This window comes from Lemur catta, chromosome 9 (genome assembly GCF_020740605.2).
Source record: "Lemur catta isolate mLemCat1 chromosome 9, mLemCat1.pri, whole genome shotgun sequence".
NCBI lineage: Eukaryota > Metazoa > Chordata > Mammalia > Primates > Lemuridae > Lemur > Lemur catta.
Window position 1 is genome coordinate 5,592,570 of NC_059136.1, and position 20,902 is coordinate 5,613,471.

Below are 20,902 nucleotides of genomic sequence, written 5' to 3' on the forward strand. Positions count from 1 at the left end.
GGCCTCTTAAGTGTTCAAGTGAAAGGAAGGGTTGCATGTCTCTCACTTTAAATCAAAAGCTAGAAATGATTAAACTTAGTGAGGAAGGCAGGTAGAAAGCCAAAACAGACCAAAAGGTAGGACTCTTGCACCAAACTGCCAAGTTGTGAATGCAAAGAAAAAGTTTTTGAAGGAAGTTTAAAGTGCTACTCCAGTGAACACATGAATGATAAGAAAGCAAAACAGCCTTATTGGGGACATGGAGAAAGTTTCAGTGGTCTGGATAGATCAAACCAGCCACAAAATTCCCATAAGCCAAAGCCTAATCCAGAGCAAGGCCCTAATTCTCTTCAATTCAATGAGACTGAGAGAGGGGAGGAAGCTGCAGAAGAAAGGTATGAAGCTAGCAAAGGCTGGTTCACAAAGTTTAAGGAAAGCAGCCATCTCCATAACATAAAAGTGCAAGGAGAAGCAGGAAACGCTGATGTAGGAGCTGCAGCAAGTTATCCGGAAGATCTAGCTAAAATAATTGATGAAGGTGGCTAAGCTAACCAACAGATTTTCGGTGCAGACAAAATAGCCTTCTACTGGAAGAAGATGCTGTCTGGAACTTTCACATAGCTAGAGGAGAAGTCAATGCTTGGCTTCAAAGCTTCAAAGGACAAGCTGACTCTCTCATTAGGGGCTAATACAGCTGGTGACTTTAAGTTGAGGCCAATGCTCATTTACCATTTGGAAAATCCTAGGGCCCTTAAGAATTATGCTCAGCCTGAGCAAGACCTCGTCTCTACTAAAAATAGAAAGAAATTATCTGGACAGCTAAAAATATATATAGAAAAAAATTAGCTGGGCATGGTGGCACACGCCTGTAGTCCCAGCTACTTGGGAGGCTGAGGCAGAAGGATTGCTTAAGCCCAGGAGTTTGAGGTTGCTGTGAGCTTGACACCACGGCACTATAGCCCAGGCAACAGAGCAAGACTCTGTCTCAAAAAAAAAAATAATAATAATAATAATTATGCTAAATCTACTCTGTCTATACTCTATGAAAGGAACAACAGACCCTGGATGATAGCATATCTGTTTATAGCATGGTTTACTGAATATTTTAAGCCCACTGTTGAGACCTATTGTTTAGAAAAAACATTGTTTATTTTTTATTTTTGTTTTTTGAGACAGGGTCTTGCTCTGCTGCCCAGGCTAGAGTGTAGTGGCATCATCATAGTTCATTGCAACCTCAAACTCCCAGGCTCAAGCAATCCTCTTGCCTCAGCCTCCGGAATAGTTGGGACTGCAGGTGTGCACTGCCACACCTGGCTAATTTTTTTTTATTTTTTTGTAGAGATGAGCTTTCAACATGTTGCCCAGGTTGGTCTTGAACCCCTGGCCTAAAGCAATCCTCCTGCCTCGGCTTCCCAAAGTACTAGGATTACAGGCATGAGCCATCTTGTCCAGCCAGTTCACTGAATATGTTTTAAGCTCACTGTTGAGACCTACTGCTCAAAATAAATAAATAAAAATAAAATCCTTTCAAAATACAACTGCTCATTGACAATGAATCTCATCACCAAAAATCTCTGATGGAGATTAACGTTGTTTTAATGCCTAACACAACATCTGTTCTGCAGCCCATGGATCAAGAAGTAACTTTCACTTTCAAGTCTTACTATTTAATAAATACATTTTGTAAAGCTGCAGCAGCCATAGATAGTGATTCCTCTGATGGATGTGAGCAAAGTAAATTGAAATACTTCTGGAAAAGATTCATCATTCTGGATACTATTATAAACATTCGTGATTCATGTGAAGAGGTTGAAATATCAACATTAATAGAAGTCTGGAAGAAGTTGATGCTGACCCTTATGGATGATTTTGAAAGGTTCAAGATGTCACTCCAGATGTAGTGGGATTAGCAAAAGAATTAGAAGTAGAGCCCCAAGATGTGACTGAATTGCTGCAATCTCATAATGAAACTTGAATGGATGAACAGTTGCTTCTTATGGAGGAGGAAATAAAGTGATTTCTTAAGATGGAATCTACTCCTGGTGAAGATATTGTGAAGATTGTTGAAATGAAAACAAATGATTTAGAATAATATCAACTTAATTGATAAAGCAACAAAAGCGTTGGAGAGGATCAACTCCAATTTTGGAAGAAGTTCTACTGTGAGTAAAATGGTATGAAACAGTGTCACATGCTACAGAGAAATCTTTCATGAAAGGAAGAGTGAATTGATGTGGTAAACTTCACGTTGTTGTCTTATTTTAAGGAACTGCCACAGCCACCCCAACCTTCGGCAACCACCACCCTGATCAGCCAGAAGCCATCAAATGTTGAGGCAAGATTCTCCATCAGCAAAAAGATGACAACTCACTGAAGGATTGAATGGTCATTAGCATTTTTTTTTAGTATTTTTAGTATTTTTCTATTTTTATTATTATTATCATTGAAGTATTTTTATTTGATTTTTTTAGACTATGTTGCCCAGGCTGGTCTTCAACTCCTGGGCTCAAACGATCCTCCCGCCTTAGCCTCCCAAAGTGCTAAGATTACAGGTATGAGCCACCACACCCAGCCAATAAAGCATTTTTAAATTTAATGTACAAATTTTTCAGACATGTTATTAAACATTTAATAGACTACAGTATAGTATGAACATAACTTTTATATGCATTGGGAAACCAAAAAATTTGTGTGACTCATTTCACTGTGATATTTGCTTTATTGTAGTGGTCAGGAACCAAACCACAATATCTCCCAAGCTATGCCTGTATCATTTTTCTTCTAGGAGTTTGGAATTTTGGTATATGCCAGGTAAAAGGTGCCTATGTGACTAGCCCCAATAAAAATTTTGGGTGCTAAGTCTCTAATAAACTTTCCTATAAACGAAGACTTCTGGGTTATAGTTAGGATTTCACTGAATCTATAGATCTATTTGTGACTTAAAATATTACTGATATTGACCATTTTTATCTGTGAACATGGTAGATTTATTAACTTCTCTCAATGATAGTTTGAGGTTTTCAGTGTACATATCTTACACATAATTAGATTTATCCTTAAGTACTTCATTTTATATTTTAAATATTATTTTACTTCAATTTTTCATTGTTCATTGCTAGTATATAGAACCATAATTGATTCTTCATGATTATTGATCTTGTATCCCATAACTTTACAGAACTCAGTTTTTTGTAGATTCTTTGGTGTTGTCTATACTACGCAAATCAAGATAACTTTACTTCTTCCTTTTAAATCTGTATGTCATTATTTCTTTTTCTTGCCTTATTGCATTGGATAGAATTCTCCACTACAATGTTGAATGGAAGTGCTGCAAACAATTATCCTCGTTCCTCATCATTAGTTCTTTTACCATTTATAGTAGGTTTCACAAGCACCTGTTATCAGGCAGAAGAAGTTCCCTTCTAATCCCAGTCTGCTGAGTTTCTGAGAGATTTTATCACAAAGTGGTGTTGAACAAAGATTTTTTTAATGATTAAAAAAATTCAGTGCTTCTCAGGGTGTGCTAAAAGACTTAAAACCAAAAATAGCAGAAATGTTCCAAAATAAAGAAAACTGTTAAATTACTATATATCCAAAATGAATATTTTCTTTGGTATTAAAAATCATGTTGTCAAAGAATACTTAACGAAATGGGAAAATTATTATAACATAATGTTAACAAATAAAAGCTATATAAATCTTATGATTCCAATTTTGCATAAATATATATAGATGAGCAGTGGAATTAGCAACATTCTCAAAAAATTTCATATCCTCCATGTACAGTAAGCCTGAAAGATCCAGTGCCAGGCAACTACTGTAGCTCAATAAATGTTATTTGAAGATGTCAAATGAAGGTTTTATAATAGCTGCTGTCTGAAATGACTTCCACTTAATTTGTTTATTAGGTTATCTAATGCTCTCCATTCCTTCTATGAAACATGTATGATGAAGTACATGGCATACTAAACGCTAGAAACAGTAGTGTATCCTCCATGACAGAACACTTCTGTTCCCACTGGGTAAGTTATATGCTAATCACAAGTCAGTAGGTATATTTCTCCTATTTTTTCACTAACTGTACTGTCATTATAATTATGTGATATAATCAGAAGTTCTGTAAACTGCTGAAAACCAAGTACAAAAAGAAAAACAAATTTTTATAAAAACTAAGTGGAGGCCGGGCGCGGTGGCTCACACCTATAATCCTAGCCCTCTGGGAGGCCGAGGCGGGTGGATCGCTTGAGGTCAGGAGTTCGAGACCAGCCTGAGCGAGACCCCGTCTCTACTAAAAAAATAGAAATAAATTATCTGGACAACTAAAAATATATATAGAAAATATTAGCCGGGCATGGTGGCGCATGCCTGTAGTCCCAGCTACTCGGGAGGCTGAGGCAGTAGGATCACTTAACCCCAGGAGTTTGAGGTTGCTATGAGCTAGGCTGACGCCACAGCACTCACTCTAGCCCGGGCAACAAAGTGAGACTCTGTCTCAAAAAAAAAAAAAACTAAGTGGAGTGTCTTGGAAAGACTTCATAAAAGTCAGTCTCTAAAACCAATTTCTGATGAATTAGAATTAAGACATTTATAAAAAGTTAGGGAAAAAACTGAACTCATCTAAAAGATTTCTACACTAAGACTGTACCTGAAGTATCTTAAAGCTTTTACACCATTTTAGATAAACAAAAAATTGAAATTATAGGCAATAAATTAAGGGTATGATTTGTATAAGAGGATGTTCCAACATACAACAAAACAAAACAAACAAAAAAAGGACTTGGTCTTAAATGAAAAGACTGGCAAGTTACTAGTACATTTAAATATTTCAATTAAGATAAAATGTTTAAGGTACATCAACTTTTATTTATGATTCCTCACCTTAAACAACTTTTTGACTATCACTACCTACTGGTCCTAACTACATCAAAAAGAGCATATCTACTGTATTTTTATAATCAGAAAAAAAGTTATTAAGATAAAAAGACTTATTAGTTGAGAGATTGCCACATTCCTTCCACTCTAGTGACTTACCTCATAAAGCATGAGTCGAACATCAGCCTGCTGACCTAAGCATCTCCTCAAACTATCCATGATCTCAAGGCAAAAAGTTTCATTGGCAACAGAATTGTAACGACTGTGAATATCTACGTGAACCTAAAAGGAAGAGAGCCCAGTTCATGTCTATCTTACCAAAATAGTTTCTATTAAGCAGTAAAACGAACCTATGTTCTTGGTCAAACAAATTTATCTATCTATCTTATTTATTTATTTAACAGGTTCTCCTTGTTTGTCCAGGCTAGAGTGCTGTGGTGTCATCATACATCATAGCTCACTGTAACCTCAAACTTCTAGGCTCAAGCAATCCTCCTGCCTCAGCCTCTGGGGTAGCTGGGACTACAGGCATGCACCACTGCACCCAGATACTTTTTTTATTTTTTGTAGAGATGGGATCTCACTGTGTTGGGCTGGGGTCAAAGAAATTTAAACTTAGCTTTCCCCACATGCTAAAACCCAGGATTGAGGCAGATACTATAATCATTACCATGCATTGGTAAGTGTCACTCTTATTCTGGTTTGGAAGAAGAGAATTTTCAAGCATTTTAACAAAATTAACCTTTCCGTATTCCTTAATTTTTTGTAACAGGACCATGAAGGGCCATGAAGCTCAACTGTGCATGCGCATGTTTCCCCCTTTATAAATATTCATGCTTACTTCTATAATTTGTTAAATATGTATATTTGTCCACTCCGGCTCAGCATAAATTCCTGTTCCCCTAGTCTTTTCCTGGAAGTACATGCCGTCAGAATGGCCACCCTGAAGGCTGCAACTCTTTATGAGAAACAGAGCTCTCCTTTCCAAATTTATGAACCTCATCATTTTCTTCAGTTGACACCAACATATATGAAATATTACCTCAACATGTAACCAATATAAAAAGTTATTAGTGAGATATTTTACATTCTTTTATTTTACAGTAAATCTTCAAAATTCATTGTGCATTTTACACATACAGCACAACTCAATTTGGACTAGCCACATTTCAATCAAGTGTTCAGTTCAATAGCCACACTGAGGACAGTGGCTACCACAAAGTGTTAGCAGATATCATCAACATCATCATCATCATCATCATGAGATTCTCAGTTTCAGGATCATTCCTACGAACATAATAGGAATAAAAGAAAACAGCTTGCATATCACTGACTCCTGCATCAATGCAAATAGTACAAGTAAATGTGAACAATCCTTACCTGACTGACACCAATAGATTGACTGCACTGAGAGGATGACAGACTGCCTAAAACTTTAAAGTTCTTCAGAAGCAGCAAAAAACCAGCAACTGCAGACTTTCGGGCATCAAGCTGGCTAGCTCAGGAATAGACAAGAGAAGTTAACAAACACAGTACTATTACACAGGAATATGCCTCTGGATCAGAAAAATCCAGTTAGTTCTGTACACAAAAGCACTATGTATAAACAATGGTACATAGAGCAAACCAAACTGAATTTATATAACCAAAATAAGGCATCAGCTGTTCAAAGTAATTGCCAGTACAGAAATTCAGCTGACTTTTTTCATTATCTCCTTAACCTCATGACACTTTGTACTTTCTTCTATCTTGCTCTCAGATCTATGAGGAATGAGAATAAGAGTGCTGAGAAGCTGTAAATTGGGCTAGTGATTCAACTGTAAGTACTGAATAGCAAAGAAAATTGCTGATTTTTGCTATGTCTGAAGAAGTGCTTCTCTTCACGTTTCCTTTCTTCACAGAGAAGTGTAATACTTGGTGCCGTGTAAACCCATTCAGAAAAATGAAAGACTCATCTCTTCACTGAGGCTCAATAATTAATGTTACAGATGTTGCAGATGCTACAACATAAAATCTCAGTCTATCAGCCATGCCTTTGGGTGAGAAGTAACAAAAAATTGTCAATTCTAGAGCAAAGATATTAATAGCATGTGGCTTAGTTGTTCCTCTGGATACCATGAGTATATTACAATATGGCCAATGTGATATTAATTGGGCATCTTATCTTCAAAGTATTAATACCAAATGCTTTTCACATGTTACTGTCTCATAACATTTTTTAGGAGATGGCATTATCATCCCTAGCTTATATACTAAGAAATAAAGGAAGAGAGGTTGGGAGGCACTGGCTGAGCTCCAAACAGAACTCAGTCCCCTCAACAATTAATTTGGTCTACCAGCCACTGGATCATAATTCTGACATCCACTAAAATGAGATTCTTAAGTATATTCTTCTTAACTAAGGTGCTCCCCGCCCCACCTTGGAACTGTTGCCAGTTCAGGTCTCAGAGTATTTGACACTAGAACATTTCATGAAGGTTATTCTAGAAGGAGTATAGCAGAGCACTTGAGATCATAAGCTCTGATGTTAAACCTGACTTTGAATCCTAGCTCCAACACCAACTATAATACTAGTTGGCCTTGGGAAAGTCACTTATTTTCTCTAAGCCTAAATTTCCTTATCTGTAAAATGGGAATTGTAATAATTCTCACTTCACAGCATTGCTCTGAAGACTAAATGAACAACAAACAAACAAACACATAAAGCACTTAGCATAATGCCTCATTTGATGAAAGTGTTCTGTTAGGTTAGGAATTTGTGTGACCACTGTGAACAAGTGGTATTGGGAGACTGCAGAGGTAATTTTTATTCCCAACATTAGAAAGCGTCCCTTCCTACGACCTCAAGGGATACTTCATACCTGGCAAACATAGCTTTGCGAAGGACAAGTATCAGGGAGTCTCTCATTGACATGCTGACTTTGAGAAGGGGCTGAAAGACAAAGAATCAGCAGGTAAAAACAGAACAAGTTTGCTTGTTAGCCTTAGCTTATTTCTACCCAATACTGTTACCACTTATTGTTCCAATGTTTATTACACTTAACAATAAGGACAATAAGTATACTTTAAGACACCAAATTAAAACTGGTTGTGAATGCTTTTGTAAATCTGTTGTACTCAATAAATTTCTAAGAGACTTTTAATTACTTCACTAACTTGAAAATGAGTCAGAGAGAGAATAGTGCTAAGACGAGGGGGTAAACTTGGAAAACAGTCTAGTTCAGTGCTATAGCCCTTTTAATACAAATTCTATGTTTCAGACTTAAAGAGAATAGGATTTCGTAGATACATATTTATAAAGAAATGTACCAGACTTCCATCAGACAGTTAAACCTCAGTTTTAGCAAGTTACTTAGGAATCTGAAGACTTACCTGCACTGCCTTAAGCAGCCCTTGTACAGTCTGAAGGGGCAGAAAAGACAAATAGTCAAAAGTTTCTGTGACTTTAGAAGAGCAGCTCTGAAGAACTAAGGGTGCATACATGACGATATTTGAAAGCAGGTCTGAAAAACAAAATTTATAATCAGTTGTCTCATATAACTAAAGGTATTTGAAATAAAAGAAAAATAGATATGGGAAAAGAAATGGTAAAACGTCTTTTGCTTCCTTTCTCAAATAAACATATGGCAATACAATTTTTTTTTTACTGATTGTACATACTTTTTCTCCAGGATACTTTTAGCTTTTTTCTGTCACAGTAAAAGACTACTAAAATAAACTGCCTAAAAGAAAGGAAGAAACCTATTACACTACCTAGACAAGTAGCACACATCTTTAGATTTCTAAGTTAAAATAAATCAGTAAATATTTATGAATCTTTATGTGCAAGCATAATATGGTCCTATCAATATATAAAGCATAACACATGGTCTCTCTTCAAGAATTTTAATAATTTAGTTGAAAGTATAAAAAAATTTTTTTTATAAAGAGGTACATAATAGAGTGATACCAAATCATCTAGTAATTTCAAACATAGTTTATTGCCTACCAATGGTACAGGCAGAGTTTAAACAGGAGTTCAAAGGAAGAAGAAATCACTATGAGTTAGTGTACATTAGGAAAGCAATGAGAAGGAATTTAAACTAGGTTGTGAAAGATGGGTAACATTTAAATGCATAAAGAACCAGAAAAGCCTACTACATGCAAAGGGAACAGTATGAGTAAAACTACAAGAAAGGTAAGTATAAAACAAATTCAGAGAATGGTGGGGAAATCAATGGAATTGGGATAAAGGATTCAATAAAAGTGAATAACTGAAGTTAATTAATGTTGGAAAGGTAGGTTGGGATCCAATTGTCAAGGACCTATAGTGCTGATATAGGACCTAAAGAGCTGATAATTTATTAAAGAACATATTGATATTTTGGAGTAATAGAGTAATATTTTAAGAGTACTAATCTGGTGGCAATATGCAAGTTGAACAGCAGGGAGAAAAGAGAGCTGGGAAACCAGTTAGGAAGTTGTGGCAGTAGTCTAAATTCAACGTTGTGCCAGGTGCGGTGACTCAAAACTGTAATCCCAGCACTTGGGGAGACAGAGGTGGGAGGATTGCTTGAGCCCAGGAGTTTGACATTACAGTGAGCTATGATCAGGCCACTGTACTCCAGTGGAGCAACAGAGCAAGACCCTGTCTTTTAAAAATAGACTTTTTTGGTACTGATTATCTAGTATAGAAAAAAACTAAAAATTAAAAAATAAACTCACGGTTGTAAGAGTGTGAGCCAGGCAATGAATGTGGAGTCAGGGGGAGGGTATAAAATGGAAAAAAATAACAGTATAAGGGAAAGAATGAGAACTTAGGTACCACATATGTTTGAGAAGATAAAAAGGAATTCCCGCCTCTGGGACTTGGAGACCTATGCTTCAAATAATAGAAATAAGGGCAATAGAAAGGAAATTTTGTTTGAAAGGATGTATATTATGTTTCAGATAAAAGGAAAGAAATGAAAATACTGAACTCAGGAAAGAGGGCAGTCTTGACATAGAGATTTGGGAGCCATGCCCACAAAAATAACCCACAACATGAAAACATGTATGACACCTACAGGTAAGACAATGTATAAAAAAGGGAACATAGTTCTGCTTCTCACCACGATAGAGTAACTTCGATCAGACTTACCCTTGCATTTTAAATGACTATTTTTTTAAAAAGCCAAATTATATGAAACAATGATTTTCAGACACTAGATAGCAAGTAGTATAGGACAATGATCCCAGAAAGAAGGGAAATAAATGACAATTGCCCCAGCTGACTGCCTGGAGAAGTTTCTAGGTGGCAGTACAAGGAGGGGAAACTCACACAGAGTCCAGTGGTCTTCCTGAGTTAAAGAGACAGAACTCAGAATTCAGGAAAGCTCAGGCAGCTAGAATTCACAAGGCAGAGTGCTAGAAAGAATGAATTGCATGGAAAAAGAGCCCTAGAGATCTGCACAGAGCTCCCCATGTTTTTCAGCTGAGCGCTGGGCAGTGTATGTGTGTGAGGAAACCACCAGAAGTGGAGGAAAGAGTCAGAAGAGGAGCAGGCAGATCCATAATCAGAAGCCACAAAGGCCAGGAAATAGTTCATATTCACAACAGCCACAGCAGAGATACCTCACAATACACAGGGTTGAGTACTTAGAAATGTATTGCTTCAGTAGTGGAACCAAATTAGCCCCAGATTAAGAATATATGGTCTTACCCACCTAACACAGTATAAAAAAAAAAAATCATCAAAAGGATTAAATGTTTTCCAAGAAAATTAGAGCTTAAGAATACTTGAAGGTAAAAAAATTCTACCAAACAACAATGTAAAATTCATACTGTCTGAAATAACATGTAAAATTCTTAAGGTCTGGCATACAATCAAAAATCACAAGGGGGCTAGGCACCATGGCTCCCACCTGTACTTTCAGAGGCAGAGGCAGGAGGCTTGCTTGAGGCCAAGAGCTCAAGAGCAGCCTGGGCAACATACCAACATAGCAAGACTCTGTCTCTACCAAAAAAATGTAAAAATTAGCCTGAAGGCAGAAAGCAAATGAGATACTAAGACAGGAATCAGATCTATACAACGAACTGAAAAGCACCAGGAATGATAAACGTGGGTAAAAAAAGATAAAAGATGTTTTTCTCATTTTTGAAAAACGAAGCACAACCTATGTTAAGATATAAACAAGTTAAAACTAAAAGGGCAGAAGATAATTGACTGTTAAAGCAAAAATAATAATATATTGTGGGGTTATAACAGATATAGAAGTAAAACGTATGAAAACAGCACAAAAGCTGTATACTGTACTAACACTAATCAAAAGCTGAAGAGATCATACTAATATCAAAGTAGACTGCAGAGCCAAGAATATATATACATAATGATTAAAAAGTCAATTAACTGAGAGCATATAACAACCCTAAATGTTTATGCTCCTAATGACAGAGTTTTAAAACACATAAAGCAAAAACTGATAGAACTGAAGAAACAGACAAATCTACAATTGTGATGTGAATTCTCTTAAATTTATGGAGACTTGTTTTATTCTCAGAATATGGTCCATTATGGTAAATATTCTGTGTGCAGTTGAAAAGAATGTTCTGCTGCTGTTTGGTGATGTCTCTAAAATGTCAATTAGGTCAAATTATTCAAGTCTTCTATAGCCTTACTAATTTTCTGGTATTTTTTACTCTAAAAAAATTAAAGATGACCTAAATAATGGAGAGATATATTAATGGTATGTGTTAGAAGACTCAATATTGTTAATATATCAATTTTCCCCAAAATGATCCATATGTTCAAAGCAACCTCAGTCAAAACTTAAACAGTTTTTTTAAAAAATAAAAAAACTACATTCTAAAATTTATTTGGAAATGTAAAGGAATTAGAATTGTCAAAACAATTTGAAAAAGAACAAAGTTGAAGGATATAACAATATTTGATTTTGCGACTTACTACAAAGCTATAATCATAAAGACACTAAAACACATAGATCACTAGAACAGAAGAGATTCCTAAAATAGACCCACACATATATGATTAGTTGATTTCAGCAAAGATGCCATGGTAATTCAATAAAGGAATGATAACTTTTTTCAATAAATTGTGCTGGAACAATTGGATAGCCACATGCCCACAAAACAAACAAAACCCTAATTTTTACCTCACACCATATACAAAATGTAACAAAAGTAGGTCACAGGTCTAAGTAGGAAAGCTAAAACTACATAGCTTCTAGTAGAAAATACAGGAGAAAATCTTAGTGACCTTAGGTTTGGCAAAGATTTTTTGTATACATGACACAAAAAACAGGAAGTATAAAAATAAATTTAAAAAATGAGATTTCATCAAATTAAACACGTTAGGTCTTCAAATGACATTATTACAAAAATTAAAAGCCAAACCCATTGACTGGGTGAAATTATTTGCCAAACATATATATGACAAAGGACTTGTATTTAGACTATATAAAGAACTCTTACTCTTTCCCTGCCATAGCAAACTTGTGAGGAGGCAGAGGCTCAGGTGTGTTCAAGATTTGGCTTCACCCGTAACCCACCGCCATTGCCGAGGAAGGCACTGCTGCTGGAGGTGTAATGGATGTTAATACCGCTTTACAGGAGGTGCTGAAGAACACCATCCACGATGGCCTTGCACGTGGAATTCCTGAAGCTGCCAAAGCCTTAGACAAGTGCCAAGCCCATCTTTGTGTGCTTGCATCCAACTGTGATGAGCCTATGTATGTCAAGTTAGTGGAGGCCCTTTGTGCTGAACACCAAATCAACCTAATTAAGGTTGATGACAACAAGAAACTAGAGGAATGGGTAGGCCTTTGTAAAACTGACAGAGGGGAAACCCAATAAAATGGTTGGTTACAGTTGTGTAGTAGTTAAGGACTATGGCATAAAATCTCAGGCCAAGGATGTCATCAAAGAATACTTCAAATGCAAGAAATGAACAAATAAAACTTCGGCTTATGTTGCTAAAAAAAAAAAAAAAAAAAAAAAAAACCCAAAAACCAAACTCTTAGAACTCTAAGAAGGCAATTCAATTTTTTTAAATGGGCAAGATTTGAAGAGACATTTGACCAAAGATGATACACATATGGCAAATAAGCATATAAGAAAATGTTCAGCACCACTAGGCACTGGGGAAATGCAGATGAAAACCATAATTAGATATTATTACATACCTATTAGAATGCCTAAAATTAAAAAGACTGACCATACCAAGTGTTGGTGATAATATGTAACAACTGGAAACACTGCTAGTAGGAATGTAAAATAACACAACCAATTTGGAAAATACTTAGCAGTTTCTTAAACTACTAAACATACATCTACTATATGATGAGTCCGTTCTACTGTTAGGTGTTTTCCCAAGAGAAATAAAAGCATTTGTCTACACAGACTTATACCTGAATGTTAATAGCTTTATTTGCAATAGCCGGAAACCAGAAACAACCTAAAAACTAATCCACAGGTAAATGGATAAACAAATTGTAGTTACATCCATATCATGGAATACCAACAAGAACCCAACTATTGATACATGTAAGAATCATGGATAAATCTCAAAAGAATTATGCTGTGTGAAAGAAGACAGACAAAAAAAAGAAAACACACGTGATGATTCCATTTATATAAAATTTTTTTAAAAGGCATTTAATTCATAGTGACAGAGAGCAGACCAGACTAGAGATAGGAGGTGGAGAGGAAAAGAGGGATGGAAGGACAGATTATAAAGAGGCACCAGGAAATATCTGTGGGTGATAGGTATGTTCATATGAACTGTGGTGATGGTTTCACAGGTATATACATATGTCAAAAATCATCAAATTGTTAGACTTTAAATATGTGGAGATTACTGGACTTCAATTATACCTCAGTAAAGCTGTAAAGAAAGAAAAATAGTGGAATAAGGTGTTAAGTACTGAATATTGCAGAGCCCTGACATTTAAGGGTAGATAGAAGAAAGAGAAGAAACCACTAAAGATAAAAACTGGTCACAAGCAAGATAAGCAGCAAACTGTTAGTTATCAGAGAACCTATCAGAAAGTTTTAGGGGAGTTGTGAAGTGTTATTAATGACAAAAATAAATTAAGAATATTGATGACTAAGAAAAGGCCAGTAGATTTAGATATTAGAAGATATGTATTAAAAACAGTGACTTCAGAGGTTACCAAAGAGAAAAGTAATAATAAAGTCAGAATGTCAGGGGTTAAGAGTCTAGGAAGAGATCAATGAGCAACAGCAGGACAGCACTCATTCGAGAAGTATTTTTAAAAGATAGAATGTTGATGCAAAATGGATGTTTCACTCAATAGTTAAATGCTCCCTTCCTTATTGACAGCTACTGCCTTCTTTACAACAGACAACATGAGTGGATTTATGTTTTATCGACATCATAATCAAAGATACTGCATTAAACTCTACTGTATCATTGAAAATTTTTTTTCCAGGACCAAATCGTTCATTATGACATTTAAATTAAAATATTCCTAAGAACTTTATTTATCCTTTCAAAATCCAATACCTAAGAAATGGCTGATGGGAGAAGATGCCCTGGTAACAACCCTGTTGAGGACTCGCTCCAGAATTTCTTGTCTGATCATCTCATGGATCTAAAAAGAACAGAACCAATAAAATATTCCTGGGTGATCTTCAGCTTATAAATATATCAGTGCATGTTAGGCAGGATGAAGAACAGTTTGGACATGGGTAAAATTTGACAAATCAGAATATAAATCATCTGGAAAGACAGAATCATGTCAGTTTTCCCCTTGTTCTGTGCTCAGATGATTCATTAGCAGGGTAAATACTATGTTTATTAGCCTGAAAGTACTGATCACATTAAAGTATTGCTATATATAAGGTCCAGCATCAAATAGGAATAATTCTACTTAGGTATTTATCACATGCCAACATCCATATTCTGACAGTACATATAACTTTTATTTAAACAATTTAAATTTAAAAGCCCACAAAAATTTCTAGAAACTTAAAAAGTCTCCAATAACCTTCTCAGTTTCTAGAAGCTTAGCAGCTGCCTAAAAAAAAATCCATTCTGAATTTTCATTGAAATTCTTACTTGAACTTGATTACTTTGAGGTACGGACTAAATTCTTTCAGATCTCAAACTGTTAGTGAGGTCTGAAACATATAAAGATGCCTTAATAAAGCCAACATCTATGTAAAATCGAATAAAACCTCTCTAGTGTTGAAAAATATGAATTTAAAAATAAAAACACATCCTAAGAATATTTTTAATCATTACTATTGAAGAGGGTCATTTGTATCATCAAATACACTTATAACTCTTAAGAATTCTTCTATGACATTTACTTCACAGTTCTAGATCAGAACACTGTATTTACACTGAGATTAGCCTCCAAATAACATTTTCAGCAGATGCTTTTGAATGTAGCTAAATAACTAAATGTCAAGAAGAAAAGTTAGAGGAATCACTAGCAAAGTTGTTAAGCCTCAAATATGATCTAACTTTTTTTGTTTACTTAAAATGAATATTTAAAAGCTGTTCAGAAATTAAGATTGAGATGATAAGTCATAATTTGGTTATGATGTCAAAAAATGTAAATTCCCCATTTTGGGTTGTTTAAAAACAATGAGCCAATAAGCATGATTCTTCAAGCTTGACGAAAATTGTTTTTTGTATAAGAGAATAGCATTAAAACAAACAAAAAAACCAGAAATGGTTTACTGCTATGGGAAGAAGTAAAAACGATGGAAAAGCTATCTTATATGCAAACTTCTAACAAATGGTCAGAAACAATAGGACTAAGTGGAATAAATAAAAAACTTACATAAAGAAAGAATAAGTATTCCATCAAATTAGATCCGTAATGTTCCAATACCATCCTATTCTCTATCACACATACTCTATCAAACTGCTACTTACTCAAACTTCCTTATCCCCCAAATTCTCAAGCAAATATCAAGTCCGATTTATATTATTTAAATAAAATTAGGGAATGGCCTCACCTTAAAAGTTTCCAACAGGATATCAGCTCCCAGCTTACACGCATGCTGGTTTGGCATTCTAGAAAGACCTAAGCTGGTTTCAACAGTTTTCCCATCAAGAATCTTCTTTGGCCCATATGAATCCATTAAAATGAAACCAAGTTCTACGAGGCCCTGAGTAACATGATCCCAACTATGAACACTGAAAGAAAACAAAGCTTAGTTGAAAAGCAAAACTTAGTAAGATATCTCACATCTTTATACTCATTGCCATGTTACACATTTCCCAAACTCGACCTGGATAACCAACACACTCCGCACATGAACTTTTTTCTTTTCATGCATCCATATCTGACATAATTCTGAATTCTTAAATGTATAGTAATGGGAACGGTAGGCAAGTGATCTTTATTAACAGAGAATACTGGGAAATCTCAGAAACTAGAGAATATTAAAAAATATATAGAAGAAACTGGCATATTTCAACACAATGACCATTGGAGATCCCCATTCAAGATTTCATGATCAGAAGTTAATTGCTGCTTCTTTTATTACCCCCACAACACTAACAACACTTACGCATACGCTTACAAAGTAGCCTCCCCCTCTAAACTGAGAGTCTCTAGGACAGAGGGAATAGTGTAGTCATATTTTTACCTAATATCCTAGCACAAAACAGAAATATAGAAGGCACTCAGTAAATATTTACAGCATGAATGGATGACTGATCTAGTTTCAACAGCATGAATTAAAACTACAAATAACCTTTTGTTAACAGTAGAATCACTGGTGATTTTGTACACTTAATGTTACCTACTATAATGGAAGTGTAATGCATATAACCTTTATGTCATTATATCTACCTGTTAAATAGCAATAAATTACAATGCGGCACTATAGAACGAAGGAAATAGTTGTGAATAAATTCTCATAATACTTTAACAGAGTTAACAATATTCACTCTAGAAAGCTGGGATCAAGATAAACTGAGCATGTGTTCCATTCTTCCCACCCCAAATATATATATATATATAAAATGTATAAATATATATATACCCACATATATAAATTGTAAATGGTGTGTATGTATATACAGGTGGTCCCTTACTATGGTTTGACTTATGATTTTCTGACTTTATGATGGTGATTCAGTAGGAAACATTCTTCAAGGGCATACACAACTAGTTTTCCATTTTCAGTATAGTATTCAATACATTACATGACATATTCAAAGCTTTATTACAAAATAGGCTTTTTGTTAGAAAATTTTGGTCAACTGCAGGCTAATGTAAGTGTTCTGAGCACATTTAAGGTAGGTTAGGCTAAGCAATGATGTTCTGTAGATTAGCTGTATTTAATATGAAATATATTTTTGACTTAGGATATTTTCAACTTATGATGGGTTTTGTTGGGATGTACATCCAACATAGGAAGCATCTGTATATAATAATATATATACAATCTATAAAATGTGCAGAAAAAGAAGTATTTTTGATTGATCAAAAATTATTAATATGAAGAAACCTTAAAAAGTGAAAGGAGGCCAGGCATGGTGGCTCACACCTATAATCCTAGCATTTTGGGAGGCTGAGGTGAGAGGATTTTTTGAGGCCAGGAGTTCGAGACCAGCCTGAGCAAGAATGAGACTCTCTCTCTACAAAAAATAGAAAAATTAGCTGGGTGTGGTAGTATGTGCCTGTAGTCCCAGCTATTTGGGAGGCTGAGGCAGGAGGATTGCTTGAGCCCAGGAGTTTGAGGTTGCAGTGAGCTATCATGATGCCACTGCACTCTAGCCCTGAGAGAGAGCAAGACCCTGTCTCAAAAAAAAAAAAAAAACCCCAAAAAACAGTGAAAGGAATGAAAGAGGACACCACAGACCACACAGTACAAAACGTATGAGTGGCTCCAAAGGTAGATACCAAGAGCAGATACACTAGAAGGAGCCCTGGGGCAACTTTTGTGGTAATTGGTTGGGATACTACAGTATGAACTGTCTGGTACATGCATCCTTCTCTGCCTTCTCCAGTGCCCCACTGTACCCCTAACTTATACCAAGAAGTAGGCAATAAAGAGACCTGCCACTAGTTGGGACCTGTGAGTAGGGGAACCTGGACCTGAAAGGCAGAGTAGCACTCGAGAGGATGGCAACATGTTGGAGGATTAGGAAGTTCCTACACCTAGAAGACTAATGCTTGGCACATCTCACCACTATCTCTAAACCACTTGGGTGGACTGTGTTAAATAGATACAGCACTCTCAAACTATAATAAGATAACCAATAATAATAAAACAAGATAACCAATAATCATCAAATATAAGAAAAAAAAAATACCACCTTGAAGAAAAATGCCAAACTCAACAGAGAGAACTATAATCTGAGGGAAAAGGTTAACAGAACAAACAGAAAGAACAAATTATTATATGTGAACAAACTATTGTTCAGGTGGAAGAGAAAATAAAGACAATTTCAGATATGAAAAAACTCAAAGTTTACTATCTGCAAACCACATCAGAAAGAATGTAAAAATTATATATTTATGGTATATTTCCAAGAGAAAAACATGGGATTCAAAAAATAGAGGCGAATAAAAAAACAGTAAAGTTTATTATGAAGTCTAAATAAGTGTTGTTAATAATAATTTTAACATGAAAGTGGCAATGGCAAGAAGGAAGAGGAGAACTAAAAGTATGTACTAAGGTTCTCATCTTGGATGGAAGAAACAGTTATAAATACAATACTGTTCAGAATGCCCATTATCTTTTTTCTCCCTCTTGGTTTAGGCCACAAACATATCAGTATCTTTGATGTGTTTATTGTGTGGCTATCAATATCTGTATATTTTGTCCCAATTTCCATAATTCAGCAGCCTCAAACTCCTTTTCCAATTTACTTCAATTTTTTGTTCAAGATAAAGTCCTACATTTATCATAGGACTTTTATGTTAAAAGCATTAAATATCTTAATGTTTTGGTTACAAAGTTGAATACATTTTAAGTCTCTTTTCCCCTCGGGTCCGATTATTTTTAGGGTATAATTTTCCAAACAAAAGGTTTTTCAGGAATATATTGTGTTACAGCAGAAATTAACACAAGACACTAACAGGCAAACCTAAGTCTAGATAACAAAATATCACCAAAATGTGGTAAGTGGGGACTAAAAATTCAATTACATAAATGTAGGATGCATAATTTAAAGATTAGTTAACTGACTGGGGCAAGCAAGGGCAAGCATGTGTGACTAACCAGCCAGTTAATATTTTGGTGGATCTAATAATACTATCCAAATCCCTTCCTGCTGAAGTCTGGTCCCACCTGGTGGCAAGTGCCCACCACAGGCTAATTACAGATGAAGATGCCTCCAAGTCCTATGATTGGTTGAGACTTCCAGAAGATAGTCAGCTTTTGAGGAATTTTCTGGTTAGCTAGCACTTGTTCCTTTAGCCCAACTTGAATAAACTGAGTTTGGAGAATACTGAAGACACAACTATAAGCCTTAGAAAAAGAAGATTAACCTGATAGGCTTTAAAGCTCTTTTATCTTCTCTATCAATGGATAAAACACTCAGAAACAATGGTTCTAGCTTCAAATTTGCTCAAACTCATGTAAATTCAATCTCAGTCAGAATTCCCAGAGACCAACATTAAATTATGGCTTAAATTATAAAGCTTTAATATGTATTTAGTTCAAAAAACAAAGGAAGTGTAACATGGTAAAGACTATTACAACAGCTAATGTATAACCTAAAATTAAAATAAAAATCAGGATAGTTACTGGTGTTTTCCATGTGGTTTTAAATCAATAATTAAAGACCAACCATCAGCCCCAAACTTCAACAAAGTAAAACTCTCAATGTTTTTTTACTCATTTTTTAAAAAGGCCAAGAGTTGGGTGCAGTAGTGTGCACCCATAGTCCCAGCTGCTCCAGAGGCTGAGACAGGAGGATCACTTGAACCCTGGAGTTCAAGGCCAGCCTCGGCAATGTAGCAAGACAGTCCCATCTCTTAAGGAGAGAAAAAAGGCCTACATTCCCAACCTCCTCGGATAAAAGAAAAAGAAAAAAAAAAAAAAGGCACAGTAATGCACACCTGTAGTCCCAGCTACTCAGGAGGCTGAGGTGGGAGGATCACTTGAGGCCAGTGAGTTCAAGTCTACATGATATGATCACACTTGTGAACAGCCACTGCACTCCAGCCTGGGCTATATAATGAGACCCTATCTCTTTAATTAACAAAAAAAGAAAGAGGCAGCACGGTGGCTCATGTCTGTAATCCTAGCACTCTGGGAGGCCGAGGCGGGTGGATTGCTCGAGGTCAGGAGTTTGAGATCAGCCTCAGCAAGAGCGAGACCCCGTCTCTACTAAAAAAAAAAAAAACAGAAATTATCTGGCCAACTTAAATATATATATAGAAAAAATTAGCCGGGCATGGTGGCGCATGCCTGTAGTCCCAGCTACTGGGGAGGCTGAGGCAGTAGGATCGCTTAAGCCCAGGAGTTTGAGGTTGCTGTGAGCTAGGCTGACGCCACGGCACTCACTCTAGCCCGGGCAACAGAGCGAGACTCCCGGGCAACAGAGCGAGCCTCTGTCTCAAAAAAAAAAAAAAAAAAAAAAGAAAGAAAGAAAAACTATAAAAGACTCGGGCCAATAAAGGATTGTAATATTATGGAAAAAAAACAGAAGTATCTACTTTAGTTTTGTATTCTTGCTATCAAGATGTCTAAGAAATCAGGTCCTGAGATTCGAGGATCTTTCCATATGGAAAAAGCTTGCTTGACCAATTTTAAAGAATTAAACCTTGATGTGTGAAGTCAACAGCTGTAGTCATCAGTTTTCTCTGACGAGCTCTAAGTATGATATCACACTGCATTTTCTAACACTAAATACCTTATAAACCTTTTGAGATATGGTTCACCAACTCACCTACCTATTCTTCACCACTTCCAAGATCATGACTGAAACACAAGGTCTATGAAGAACTAGATTCTGAAGAAATTTTGAGCCTTGTAGGAGCTGAAGATCCTTAAAGCTCTTCACAATCGAAATCTTTAACAGATCAAACACCTAATATAATGAAAGAAATAGGAAAATGAAGTACAAATTCTAACT

At 35.7% G+C, this 20,902-nt stretch overlaps 1 protein-coding gene and 1 pseudogene across 5 annotated transcripts in view; one reads left to right on the top strand and one right to left on the bottom strand.

The window, feature by feature from the left end:
- Nucleotides 1-20,902, bottom strand: part of FANCI (FA complementation group I) — a 70,979-nt gene that overhangs the window by 28,552 nt on the left and 21,525 nt on the right. For 4 of the 5 annotated variants that reach the window (XM_045561723.1, XM_045561721.1, XM_045561725.1 and 1 more), the window contains 7 exons: nucleotides 20,721-20,857; nucleotides 15,820-16,000; nucleotides 14,354-14,441; nucleotides 8,224-8,354; nucleotides 7,713-7,783; nucleotides 6,232-6,346; nucleotides 5,011-5,133 (listed from right to left, as the gene is read on the bottom strand). In XM_045561723.1, the coding sequence (XP_045417679.1) occupies nucleotides 5,011-5,133; nucleotides 6,232-6,346; nucleotides 7,713-7,783; nucleotides 8,224-8,354; nucleotides 14,354-14,441; nucleotides 15,820-16,000; nucleotides 20,721-20,857 (846 nt within the window). The remainder of the gene's footprint in view (nucleotides 1-5,010; nucleotides 5,134-6,231; nucleotides 6,347-7,712; nucleotides 7,784-8,223; nucleotides 8,355-14,353; nucleotides 14,442-15,819; nucleotides 16,001-20,720; nucleotides 20,858-20,902) is intronic. The other variant, XM_045561722.1, reaches the window with a different exon arrangement.
- On the top strand, nucleotides 12,373-12,775 carry LOC123645026 (annotated as a pseudogene).